This window comes from Bubalus kerabau, chromosome 18 (genome assembly GCF_029407905.1).
Source record: "Bubalus kerabau isolate K-KA32 ecotype Philippines breed swamp buffalo chromosome 18, PCC_UOA_SB_1v2, whole genome shotgun sequence".
Classification (NCBI taxonomy): Eukaryota; Metazoa; Chordata; class Mammalia; order Artiodactyla; family Bovidae; genus Bubalus; species Bubalus kerabau.
The window spans coordinates 2,425,916-2,439,326 of NC_073641.1; the positions used below are offsets into that span (position 1 = coordinate 2,425,916).

The 13,411-nt window shown below is 52.1% G+C and overlaps 1 protein-coding gene across 3 annotated transcripts in view; it reads right to left on the reverse strand.

Moving 5' to 3' along the window:
- The window catches only part of SLIT3 (slit guidance ligand 3), a 781,214-nt gene that overhangs the window by 109,807 nt on the left and 657,996 nt on the right, over positions 1–13,411 (reverse strand). For all 3 annotated transcript variants that reach the window (XM_055554942.1, XM_055554941.1, XM_055554944.1), the window contains exons 13-14: positions 10,209–10,352; positions 8,636–8,799 (exon numbers count right to left, since the gene is read on the reverse strand). In XM_055554942.1, the coding sequence (XP_055410917.1) occupies positions 8,636–8,799; positions 10,209–10,352 (308 nt within the window). The remainder of the gene's footprint in view (positions 1–8,635; positions 8,800–10,208; positions 10,353–13,411) is intronic.

The following is a 13,411-nucleotide window of genomic DNA, read 5'->3' on the forward strand; positions in this document are numbered from 1 at the left end:
CCTGCTGTTTTTGTTATTGCCCTGGTTTGTAATAACGAGGGGGTCGGAGTGTGATATTTCCTATGAGTGGGAGCCAGAAATGTTAATAACGGTGTACGCCTGAGACCGAAAGGGTGCGTGCCCCAGCCAGGGCCAGCCTGAAATGCCACCTCCATCACTTCATATTTCATTACCCAAATTACCCAGGGTTTCTCAGAGCCATTTGTTATGCCTAATGTTCATAACTACCCAAAAGTATTTTTAACTTTTCTAGAGCTTTAAAAGTCAATTTCAATCTCCATGCATATTCGTCACTGACAGAAATACTTAGTAGGAGAGGAGTAACTTAAATAGGCTGTCATTTCTTCTCTTTGGGAGAGTTCAGAGAGGAGAGATCTCAGAGGATTTGAAGAAGGGCCATAAAACTAGACCCTGGCTGAAACGGGCTCTTGGGGGAACTGACGTCAACTGGCATTTCACCAGCTTCTGCCCCCGGAGCCCTCCTCCCCCTTGGCAGGCAGTTCAGAACGACGACATTTAGAACATGAGCACAGAGAAACTCTAAGAGACCAGGGGGGAGTGGATGCACAGCAATGTGACTTTATTATGAACCCCTGCCCTGCTGCCACTTCCCAGGAGAGAATGTGTGCCACGCTGGCATGGTTTGGGCCTGGGGCAGGTGAGGAGCCAGAGCTCCCACTCTTTGGACGGACTCGGCTCTGAGGCTGGCGCTGGGCCCAGGGTGGCTGCTGTCACGAACAGTCTGCATTCCGCACCATCCTCTGGGCAATGAGTTGGTTGAACAGAAGTCATGGATGCACCATTATCAGAGGACCAAGGAAAGGCCAACACACACAACTATCCTCTTCTAGCTCCCTAAGGTGGGTGGGATGAAAGAAGAAGGAAAGGAGCAGAAAGAGGAACTAGGGGGAGCAGGAGGCTTGCTGGGGCTCTTCGGCTTGAAAGGACAAGCAGAGGTCAGAGGTAATGAATGGAATCAAGAGAACACTGCTAGGCATACAGTTATCCACTCATGGGCAAAGGCTGGGGGACCAGATATCAGTTGCCTGGTCACCAGGAAACACCAACTGTTCACCAGGAACTTGGAGATTGGTTGGGCAGACAGCTGTCCTAGTGAGCTCTGCCCCTCAGAGTCAGACATGAGTCAGCCATCTGCCTGGCAGCAGAGGGAAATGGCCACAGCCTGCAGCTGGGTACTTCCTGGTCATAGCCAGCTGAGGGCCAGGAAAACTCGGCATGCCCCCTCTGTTCAGAGGGAAAGGGAGTTTCTCTGGGCCCGAGGACTTGTTCTGTTCCAAATGGGTCTTGGTATGGTATTCATGCTGGAGGGGAGGAGCCGTGTAAACAGGGGTGTTTGCTCTCTTTCTTGCTCAAGCCTTTTACGGTTAACAGAGGAAGCTTGAAAGGGGGTGTTAAAAGATTTTTTCAATATCCTATCAAGTCAAGTCAATGTCTTTTTGATTTTGTAATTCAAGGCAAAGGGCCTTGTCCATAGCTGGGAAGGCTGAGGATTACAGCTGTAAACAGCATTCATGTTGGAATCTGATGACCCTGGGCAAGTGAGTTAACCTCTCTGTGCCTCAATAAAAAAAAAAAAAAAAAAGTGTTAGTCACTCAGTCGTGTCCAACTCATGCGACCCCTGTAGCCCGCCAGGCTCCTCTGTCCATGAGATTCTCCAGGCAAGAATACTGGAGTGGGTAGCCATTCCTTCTCTAGGGGATACTTAATCTGCAAAATGGGATTTATAGGGCTGTTGTGAAGACTGAACAAGGTGATGATGTAAAATAGCTCAGCACTGGGTCTAGAGTAAGCACTCAACCCATAGGAAAGGAATCTAGATTTAAACAGGATTCTCCATGGCTCAGCAATGCTGGGCCCTGGCTCTGGGGGTAACTTGAGAGAGAGAAGACAGTAAGAGCCGCACATTGCCACGGGAGCCCAGAACTCAGCTCCTGGCTCAAGCCCGAGCTGTCTCGCATGTTGGCCAGGATACAGACTGCAGGGTATGAACCAACAACACCATCTTCTGGTTATGCTGGGTCTAGGGTTTATCAAGAAATAAACAGAATGGGAGGCCCCAAGACCCCTCTCTTTATTATCAGAGGCAGGAGGGTCTACATGGTAGTCAACTAGAACCACTGAGCAGCCCAGCACTTTGGTCTCATGTTAACTGTGCTTGACAGCTCAAGGAAACAGCCTGGACCTTAGGTTGTGAGGGGACCAGGGTCAAAGTCCTCATGAGGAGCGGGGTCAGTTCCAGGAGAAGCCTCAGGCTACACCCAGTGTCTCAGACTCACGGATGTTTCATCATTCTCATGCTCACATTAATTCCTAATGCTCCTGGTAAAGATGGAGGGTGAGGGGTGGGTCACCTCCAGTATGACGTTCAGGTTAAACCAGTTGAGAAGATGACCTTGGTCTGGGGCTCTTCGATGAAGCAAATGGCATATGCCTTGGGTATACATTTTCCCTTCAAATGGAAGAAGAAAAGCAGTGGTCTCAGATCTAAAGACCTTCCCCTTGGCTGGCACTCGGACTAGACTTAAAGACCTTCCCCTTGGCTGGCACTTGGGACTAGACTTGGGGAAGAGCAACTCCCTTGTGACAGAGACATGGAGGCAGATCTGGGCCCGCCCCGCCCCGGTGGGCTTCTGCAGCCTCCCTTTCAGCCCGGATCTGCTAGCTGGAGGGGGTGGGGGGCACTCTGTGAGTCCTTCGCGACTGCTCCCCGCCCCTGGACCCCCGCCCATGGTGAGGCTGGCCCGGGAGAGGTGGGTCTGGCGGAGGCGGGTGCGGTGCTCCAGAGCAGAGAAGAGGTGTCCGGCGTGGCGGGCCATGCTGCAGGAGAGCGCGGTGCTTTCCGCGGTGCTTGACAGAACCATGTTCCGTTTCCATCGTTCCACCACATGGTTAGATCAAGCACAAAGGAAAGCCCCGCGGCGACTGGTCAGAGTCAAGGTCAGGAAGCAGCGTCAGAGAGAGGACAGGAGCGCTCAGAGGAAGCAGCGTGGAGCAGCGGAAGGCAGAGCAGGCCCCCACCGAGGGTGATTAGTACCGGGGGTGGGATTCCACAGGAGCACGTCCAGAGACCGGGAGCTCGCTGCCCTCTCACCCCGCCCACAGGAGAGACAGGAGGAAGGGAGGAAAACCGACGGGAGGCCACTGGACACCCCTAACTCCGGAGTTTCCGGGCAGGACACATCCTTCCCAAGGGAACTAAGACCGCAAACATCTGTGATCACGTCACAGGCCTGAACTGAGACTCTGCACCCCACTCAATCATCTTCTCTGTTCTCTGCTGCCACGGGCCCGCCCCTCGGCCGGGTGCCTCTGTAACCTTTTCCCCTGGCGCCTTCAGTAAAGACACAGGCCACGCTTCCCAGTGGTCCAGCAGAGCTGCAATGCTCTTCTTTAGTACAAGTCCCTCTGCCGTCTCCTCAGTATCCTTCAAGGCCCCAGAAGCTCTCTGGCGTACGGACCTTCATCCCAGATCACTCGGGTGTGGCACGGAGACACGGTGTATGTTCCCAGCAGGGGGAGTCAGGGCCAATCCGGGGCCTTGGGTCTGGGGCTGAGAAACCCACAGCCCAACCATTATGGCGGGGTGCCTCTCTCAGACGGAGAGAAGGAAAGGAAGTGCGAGGTACCAGACTCGAGGGTCCTTCCTGATTTCCTCCTTGACTGTGAATCAGGAAGTGGGTTGGAGAGACCAACAACAAATCGCTTTGTTTGCCATGGCCCAGATGAGGGTGCTCAGCCTTTATATCCTTGTCTGCACTAGATTGGGGGTGGTGTTCATGAACTCCCGCCCAAGCCACAGGGAGGAGATGCGTGCATCCTGAAGAGACCAGAGTCAGGGCTACGTGACTGGGACCCTCCGTGTCCTGCCCTCTGACAGGAGGGACAGGGTCACCGCTCCTCCACAGTATGATTGTAGGAAAGATGGCGGCAATATCTTGACAGCGTAGAGGTCATCTGCATTGACTGACTGGTTAGTCCAAGTCACTCTACAGCTCCGCACCTGGTTCCGCCTCTTGCTAAGCCCTCTCTGGAGGTGGCCACTGTCATTTAGACTCAGCTCTGCTTTTGTCCCTCCCTCTCCCCTCCGCCAGTCAGGCAGAGCTCTGCAAACACTCTGGTCTGAGGATTTCATACTCAAGTTTGATCAGGCCCTCAGTGCCCGAGAAGGGAAAACCCATCCGTTCACGCCCCTGCCCCCAAGCCTTAAAATCTCCTTCTGCTTCTCCTCCCGGACACAGCTGGGAAGCCAGACACCCAGCCTAAGGAGGGCCTCTATGCTTTGCAACAGCAGCCCTCAGATTGGTTTGGTTTGATTATCTTGGTTTCCCTCAACAGAAGGAAATGGAGGGACCCAGGAGAAAAGTAATCAAGAATCTTCTCAACATTAGAAGGCCTGGGTTACAGATCTTGTCCTGAGAATGCTGTTATTTGTTTAGTTGCTCAGTCGTGTCTGACCTTTTGCGACCTGATGCACTATAGCCTGCCGGGTTCCTCTGTCCAAGGGATTTCTGAGGCAAGAATACTGGGATGGGTTGCCATTTCCTCCTCCAGGGGATCTTCCTGACCCAGGGATTGAACCCGCATCTCTACACTGGCAGGCAGATTCTCTACCGCTGCCCTATCCTGAGAGTCCTACTCTATAATCTCAGATAAGACTTTCCGCTGCTGGCTTCAGCTCTCTAGCATGGCCTGAATGGCCCCCAGGGGCTCCAAAGCTCTGTGGTGCCCTGAGAAGTGTCCTGCTCTGTGCCATTTCTGCGCAGAGAAGGACACAGAGGATGCCACTCTGTACTTTTCACCAGGAGTTTCTTGCCCACTGAATCTCCACACACAAAGTGGAGGAGGCAGGTCAGAAGACAGACAGCATTTTCCAACCTCCAAATGCTCCCCTGAGGATGGGCGTGGGGTCTCAGGCAGCCAGACGGTGCCTTCTGAAGACTTAATCTGATGGTCAGATTACCGCAGCAGGCAGCACTCACCTCTAACCCGATCTTGCTGCCTAGGGCATCGGATGCGGCTGATGGAGGCAGACACAGGGCAGCTGGGAAGCCAGACGGCCCAGCCTAAGGAGGGGCTTTACGCATTGCAATAGCAGCCCTCAAATTGGCTCCTAATTACATCAGCTGTTTTTGCAATGGGGGTGCTTTTAGGGGAAAGTAAAATGCAGACTTGTTATCTGTCAAATTCAGTACATATCACCTGCCCCTCCCTTCTTTCTTCTTGAGCTTCCAGGCAACAGAGCTTCAGAGCCACGGCTGCTGCGTCCCTCAAGGCTGAGCATGTCTGGGTCCCAGTGTCTCTCAAAGCCAAGGCCTTCGGAGTTCACCAGGACCCAGCTTTCTCAGCCTCTCTTGTCTGTAGCTGTCAGGATTACCACTGCTCTTTCTCTACCTTTATAGGAATCATCTTTCTGCTTAGTATTGATGAACAAAAATATTTTAGACAAGGTGAGTCAAAAAACCCTGTCCCTTTCTCCTATTTCTTTTTTTTTAATTAAAAATCTTTTTTTTCAGTAGTTGTGGCTCCTGGGCTTTAGAGCGCAGGCTCAGGAGTCATGGCTCCCAGGCTCAGTTTCTCCGAGACACATGGGATCTTCCTGGATCAGGGATAGAACCCATGTCTTCCACATCAGCAGGTAGATTCTTACCCCTGAGCCACCAGAGAAGCCTTCCCTAATTGTTCCTTTTTAAAATTCCAGATCATTCCTACCCCACATAGGAAAAGAAGACAGCGTTCCTCACAGCGGTCCCCAACCTTTTTGGCACCAGGGACTGGTTTCGTGGAAGACAGTTTTCCCACTGACTGGGACAGGGTGGATGATTCCAGGATGATTCAAGGGCATCACATGTATTGTGCACTTTATTTCTAATCTCATGCCGCTGCTGGTCTGATAGGAAGTACAGGTCTGCGACCTGGAAGTTGGGGACCCCTGTGTCCAGTGTGAACGCAGGTAGCTGGTGGCAGAGCTCGAGTTAGAACTAAGCTCTACTGTTTCTAGGTCTGCCGGCTGATTCCTCTTTCTCCTAATTAGTTCTGTCTGTACCTCATCCCCAGTCCCAGCCTACAGTCATTCTGAGCCAATGGCTGACCCCTGGGCTGGTTCCACCCTGCTCTATGCCCCAGGGTCTTGGCGTCAATCAGGATGTTGAAATCAGGACCGGACCCCCGTGAGACTGAGGGATTGGGGTGGGTAGACCGCACCCTGCCTCCTTGGCATCTTATCACCTCTCTTCTTGGGCACAACTGCTTGTCAGAGCTAATTAGCTCAGCCCTGGCCAGACATGGGTAGGAACAGAGTGGGTGGGAGGGATGAGGGGCGTAAGTCATGAGGAAGGGGCCTGGGGAAAAGATGGCTGTGCCTCAGGGCGCAGAGACAGAGAGCACACTCCCCCCGACTCGCTGTGGGCCCCAAGGAGGGACCTAAGGAAGGAGTTCAGGGCCTGGGGCTGGGGCCACAGGCTGGGGGAGGTAGTCACCGCAGCAGTGGGGCCTCCTTCCCAAAGGCCCTGCCCTGCCATGTGCTCCACGGTGTGGCGGGGCGAGCCAGCCCTGGGTTCGAGCCTGCCCCTACTGTTTGCTTGCTGAGACCACAGCCTGCCCCTTCACCTCTGAGCACTCAGCTCCTGCTGCTGCAGCAAGGGGACCGCTCTTGCTGCTTTTGAGGGAGGAGACGGATGGGCCCCTGGGCTGGACACCTGATGTTTGTCTAGCAGAGTAAAATCGAAGCTTTATTCTCACCTAGACACACCAAGGACAAAGCTAGTGGCAGAAGCTGAGCTCTGCTAAAGAAAAGAGATAAAGTGCCCAGTCCTGAGGTCAAGGAGGACTCCCCTGTCTGCACATGCACAGGAAGGTTCCTTTGGGGTCAAAAATGGAGGGGTCACCACCCCATAATTAGTGTGGATACCCATCCATAGACCTCTGTGGAGGGATCCATCTAGGCAAAAATTTGCACACACATCTTGGTCCAAGAACGAGTTCGGTGTGGAGAAAGAAACAAGATAATGAGCCAAAGGTAAACAAAGACCTGGAAAGACTGTCTGATGTAAGTGATTTAAATCCTTTCTTTACTTAGCTCCTCACTCAGGACACCTGCACTCCTTTCCGGGTATGTATTTCTGTCTTGCTTCCAACTTAAATAAATAAACTGTTTCTCTGTGTGTTCTCCCATATGTTGTGCTGTCTCTAATAATAAACTTTGTACCTGTTTTGCAGTTTTTACCTCCTTGAAACAGTTTTGCTTTCAAACTGGGGTAAGAATCAGGGAACTTGGCTTCTGGACTCTAGCCCCTGGCGGACTGGCAGGTAGGTTCAATCCCTGGACAGGGAAATAAAATCCTGCTTCAAGACCCCTGTCCCTCCTAGAACAATCTCACGTGACTCCTGGAAGAAGCAAGCCCAACAAGGAGCCCTGAGCACAGTGCTCCTCAGGGGTGAGAGACTGCTCTGTAATCAACACTTATTCTGGGGAAGACAAACTGAGATCAGTGTCTCAGACTGCCACAGAGTCCTTGGGGTCCCTCCAAGCCCTCTCGAGGTATTGGCTTCTGCTGAAAAAAATAAGACAGCCCAAGTTTATCATTCTGGAGACACAGACTGAAGAATCTGACTTAGAGGATAAGAACAACAAGAAGAGGCGGAGGCTGGCCTGCTGCTCTCCTCCTGGCGACTAGGATCCATGCGGCTTTCTCCCCAGGAAAACCCACCTACACACGGCGCTTAGGCAGGGGAAGAAGACCCGTTCCTGATGACACACAGGTGGCCAGGCTTGGCTTCACCCCTCCTCACCACGTCATACTATCGACATCTCACCACTGGGAGCACAGAGCAGCTTGGCGATTTTTTTTTCTGCAGTAGCAAACAGGACAAATGACAGCCATTTCTAACAGCCTGTTCATTCAGCTCGTGGGTCAAGGAGAACAAGTTCTGTCTCCAAGATGAGCTGAGAATTCGCCTGCCACTCACCCCCTGCTTCATTTCCGGGTACAGCAGGGAGGAAGGTTTCTAGAGAGAGCTTGAAAACTAGAGAGCAAGGCTGTGCTTTCTTCCTGAGCAACACTCTCTGTGGTTCTCTCCGGGATCAGTAAGCACCCGTCTAGTTTGGAGGGGAGAGCAGACATGTCTGTGAAACCTACACTCTGGGTTAAGGGCTGTTCCGAAGGTGGCTTTCGAGGGCAAGAGGAAGCCCCCAGGACTGCATGTTTCCCGCAGCCTGGCCTGGGGTAGATTTAATTTCTCTATCTGCCACTTGGGGAGCATGGTTAGGAAACTAAAAGCCAAGGAAATCAATCATATCCTCTAAGAGCACATGTGTCCATGCTGCCTCATGGCCTCGCTTCCACCTGGCTCTGGAGATCTGTGGCTGCCTGGGTTCTGTATCTCCAAAACTGTGCCCCTCCTCCCCCCAGTGCTTGTATTGTGTGTGTGTGTTTTATTTTAAATCCATAAGCTAATTGGTTTTCTGCAGGGCTAACTGAATTTCCCCAATTTAATTTGCAGAGATGCTCCCCAGGAGCCATTACAGCATGCGATGTCCTCCAGATTGGATTATCGGCCTCTCCGGGGCTGCTGTACTGAGTCGGAAGGTGGGGCCCAGCCCCGTAACCTGATTACCTGAGCAGCGGAACTTCTTGCTCTTGATCTGGCTGATGCGCTTGTTGGCCAGCCGGCGTGGGCTGCTGCAGCGGGCCCCGCTGGTCTCAATGGGGTTGTCCTGCAGGTAGTCAGCCAGCCACCTCAAGTGGCAGTCGCACACGAACGGGTTTTGGGCCAAGTGGCTGCGAGAGGGACGGGAGTTCATTAGGGGGGCCCTCGGGGCTCTGTTCCGCCACCGCCCCCCTGGCACGGGCGCTGACAGTACAGCTCCAGGCTCCCACCCTCAGTGCCCCAGGAGGCCTCGGTGGGTGCCGGGGCTGCTAAGACAAGACCTCCAGACAAGACCTGGATGGGGGCCTGAGGCCTGCTGTTGGCAAAAGCCAGTCAAGGTGCAGCTGGCACCCAGTCTGGGGCATCAGCCTTCCAAACCCTCCCCACCTGGGGCAGGACCCAGGTCTCGAACCTCACCCATGACACTGCTGACGGGCAGAGTAAGCTGCGGGCTTAGGGTTTATGCGGAGAGCAGGCTGAATTTTGTTTTCCAAGCTCAGGAACACCCGGTGCATAAAGCAGCTGGTGTGGCATCGGGCACAGGGCGGCTGTTCCATTTACAGTAGCAAGTTTTGCTTTTATTATCCTCAGCATCACGGGGGCGTCAGCCCCGTGGGCTCACTCAGAAAACCCCCCACAGCGCCGCGCGGTGCTCAGCACATGGTCGGGCTTCAGTGTGTGGCAGCTGTCCTTTCTCTCTGTGGCTCCTGTCTCTGGCTCCAGGGGCAGTGAGCGCTAGATGACTCAAAAGGCCTCCAGAAACCCCCAGGATCGCGGTCAGCCCTGGCGCTGGGGCGAGGGTCTAAGCTGAGGGGGGGAGCCATCAGAAACACAGGCTGAGATCTGTCCTCAGGTGTCATCTGTCTAATGGAACTGTTTATGAACATCTGATATGCTTGCCTGGAGAATTCCGTGGGTGGAGGAGTCTGGTGGGCTGTGGTCCATAGGGTCGCAAACAGTCAGACATGACTAAAGCAACCTAGCACGCACGTATGCCATGCTTGGAAGTGAGGAACTCCTCTCAAAAGAGGGAGGTGAAATACCCCTGCATTCTGGTACAAGGTGCCTGTCCCAGAGACTTGGCTTTGTGGTGTGGAGAGGGACAGGTATTAGCGGGCAGGAATGAGTTTTCAGCAGAGACGGAGCCTGCTCAGAGAGAATACAGCACCCAGAGTGGTTAAGACAGCAGGTGAACCAGCCACTTGGGCTGGATTCAAATCCTGCTGCTTAGTAGCTGTGCAACCTTGAATAAGTTACCTCACCTCTCTGTGCCTTGGTTTCCTAACAAAAATGGGGCATCATAGTAGCACCTACCTCCTAGGGTTGCTGTGAGGCTTAGTGGTTTGGATACAGGGAAACCATCCCGTGGGGCAGTGAGCATGGCATGAGTGCTCAGGACAGGCCCGCTAGCGCCGTGACTGGTGCTCTGCTCGGGCTGCAGGCTCCGGGGCTCCTCTGGGACGTGCCCGCTCTGCCTGGGTTGTGAGTGCTCTCTGGGACCGCCGGCGGCGGCCTGTGCTGGCACTCCTGACATACTCACAGTGTCTGGATGGCCTGCAGAGGGGCAAAGAGCCCCTTGCTGATGGTCTGCAGCTTGTTGTCGTACAGGGAGAGCAGGCTGAGGCTCTGCAGGTCCTGGAACGTGTTCACCCGCAGGCAGTTGATCTTGTTGGCATTGAGGAGGCTGCAGACAGAAGAGAGGCCGCTGACTGCCTCATCCCAGTGAGGCCTGCAGAGCAGGGGCGGGGCTGCCGGCCTCCCAGCACCCTCCTGACGGCCAGGCCCCCCCACCAGAGAAAGAGGGGACCTGCGGGCCTCTGGCCGCGCGATCTCCTACCACACCCGGGCACTGGCAGCCGCGCAGCACAGATGCCATGTGGCACACCAGCCCCTTGAGCCTTCCCCTGCACCCACACCCTTGGAGGAAGACTGGAAATCGCACCCTGCGTGTTCCACTTTCTACTGTAGAAGGCAGAGCCTCCAGGTCTCAAAAGAAAGAAAGAAAGAAAGAAATCTTTGGCACAATTGCTTGGAAGCTGTAGCTGACTAAGAGGTAATTTTGATTCAGAAAATTCCTCAGAATTCTTCTGGATCACTGATCCCATTGGGAACCTGCTGAAAGCCGTAGGTCATTCTCCCAGAAAAAATTCAGCCACGGGAAGGCATGAGTGCACACACACATGCAGTCTCAGTCTCTCACACACAAACACGGAAGGAGCCCTCGTGATTCTGCAAATATGCCACGAGCTTTGGTCCAGGCCTTCTGAACATACTCTGTACCCCTTTCATCTGGAGACTCCTTCTCCTCCTCTGTATCTCAGCTCAGATGCCACCCCCTCAGACAGGCCTACCCTGACCACCTCATTTCCAGTGCAGCCCCACGATTGCCCATCATAACCCCCGTTTACTCCCCTCATAGCCCTTCTCTCAACTTGTGATCAGAAGATATTTGCCTCCTACTCAAGACAGTACACAAATGATATATATTTTATTCTTGCCTTTATTCCTAGTACTTAGCCTAAGCGTTTATTAAGAAATACACCTGGCTCCAGCTCTGAGTCCAGGGGATCACACTCATCTAAGGTGACACCCATCCCCCAGGGTCAGCCTTCCTATCCACGAGGGCTGTGGCTTTAATTCTTCAGAACCCTGCCCCCACCAAAAACAAAGCTGTAAAAGAAAGCTTTCTGGTGAAAGGCTGGCCCAGCAAGAGTGAAGGAGGGTTACAGGAGTGTTTCCAGGATGTGGCTGCCAAGGCAAGCACTTTGGGTCCTAAAAACCCTTTATGATCCTAGACCGATGAGCTGTGCCCTTCAAACTCATGTGAAACTATTTCTATTTCTCACTTGCTCTTGAATGAAAGTGAGGGGCTACTAAACTAACCAGCAAAAATCTTGAATTGTAAAATCTTCTCTTTTTAACACTGGCTCAGAGCTTCCCTCCCGGGGAAGGACCCGAGAGATACATCATGGCTGGCTTGCCTCTAGAGTTCCTGGTGCCAAGGTCCACAAGACTGGAGCTGGTAATGGAGGGACTGCCATGGGAGCTCAGCCGTCCATGCCACCTCTCCATGGCTGCAGCTCCGTCCTCACAGGGGCCCCTGAGCATCCTGTGCGAGGCAGGCAGCTGCGCTGCTGACAAGAGGAAGCACTGCCTGTTTAATCTGGCTAATGTTGGGCAGGGGTCCCAAGGGTTCACACAGGTGGCCTCCTGCCTCGCGGTGGAACAAAAAGCTCACGTTACTAGAAGACTTTTCACGTTTTCCAACGTGCTTTCCTGACATCCCGTCATTCTCACAGTCACCTGGGCAGAGGGGCAGAGCCAGCCTCACATGTTAAAGGCGAGGAAACTGAGGCTGAGAGTTGGGGGAGAGAGAGGGAGTTGTACAACGTCATGCATTTCCAAGGAGTATGCTGGAAGCAGTTATGGTAACTGAAGTCTCTGGAGGATTTCCTTCTTCTTTATGAGTGCTTCATCTACCCTGCCCATATGTCTATCCCTTTGCAGCAATTTCCCCCCAAGAATATCCTATGCTTTGTATATTAAATTTTACTCAAAGTCACTCCATTTGTCGGGGTGAGGAGCATTCCAAGGAAGATGCTATGGAACAGAGAAACGGGGAGAAAAGAGAAAGAGTCCAATAGGGCTAAACCCCTATGAGTCAGGAATAGATGCTTCACACAACTATTTTTTGGTTTTCTTGTTAAAAAGAAAAATAAAGTAAGTGGTAAATGATTTGTTCCAAAGCTTGATGTTCAGGGCCTTTTGAGGGAAAAACTGAATGAGGTAAAGAGACCAGGTCTGAGGTGCTATCTCATGACCTAAGGACAGACCCTCTCTGCAGCATCCTGCAACATGCCACATGCAACTCTTTTCATCCAGCCCTCCCAGTGTGTTGAAGGTGGGGACAAAGCTACCCTGAGGTGTCACCTCATACCAGTCAGAATGGCCATCATTAAAAAGTCTATGAACAGCAAATGCTGGAGAGAGTGTGGAGAAGAGGGCACCTTCCTACACTGTTGGTGGGAACGTAAATTGGTGCAGCAACTATGGGGAACAGCAGGTAGGGTCCTCAAAAATCTAAAAATAGAACTACCATATGATCCAGCAATCCCACTCCTGGACATATATCCAGACAAAACTTGAAAAGATGCATGCCCCTTAATGTTCATGAGGCATTCTTTACAACACCCAACACATGGAAGCAACCTAAATGTGCATCAGCAGATGAATGGACAAAGAAGATGTGGAGTATACATATATGTACACAGTGAAATATTAGTCATAAAAAGAATGAAATAATGCCATTTGTAGCAACATGGATGGACCTAACGATGATCATACTAAGTGACATTAGTCGGACAGAGAAAGATTAAAAACATGATATTACTTATATGTGGAATCTAAAATATATACAAATGAACTTATTTACAAGACAGAAACAGACCCACAGACAGAGAGAGCAAACTCATGGTTATAAAAAGAGAAAGCGGGGTGTGGACTGATAAATTAAGAGTTTGGGATTAGCAGATACCAACTACTGTATATAAAACAGATAAACAGCAAGGTCCTACCACATAGCACAGGGAACTATATTCAATATCTTGTAACAACTTATAATGGAAAAGAATATGAAAAAGACCTTATGCACATACACACATACATATGCACATACATGTGTGACTGAATCGCTCTGCTGGACAACAGAAACCAATACAACACTGTAAACTAACTATACTTTAA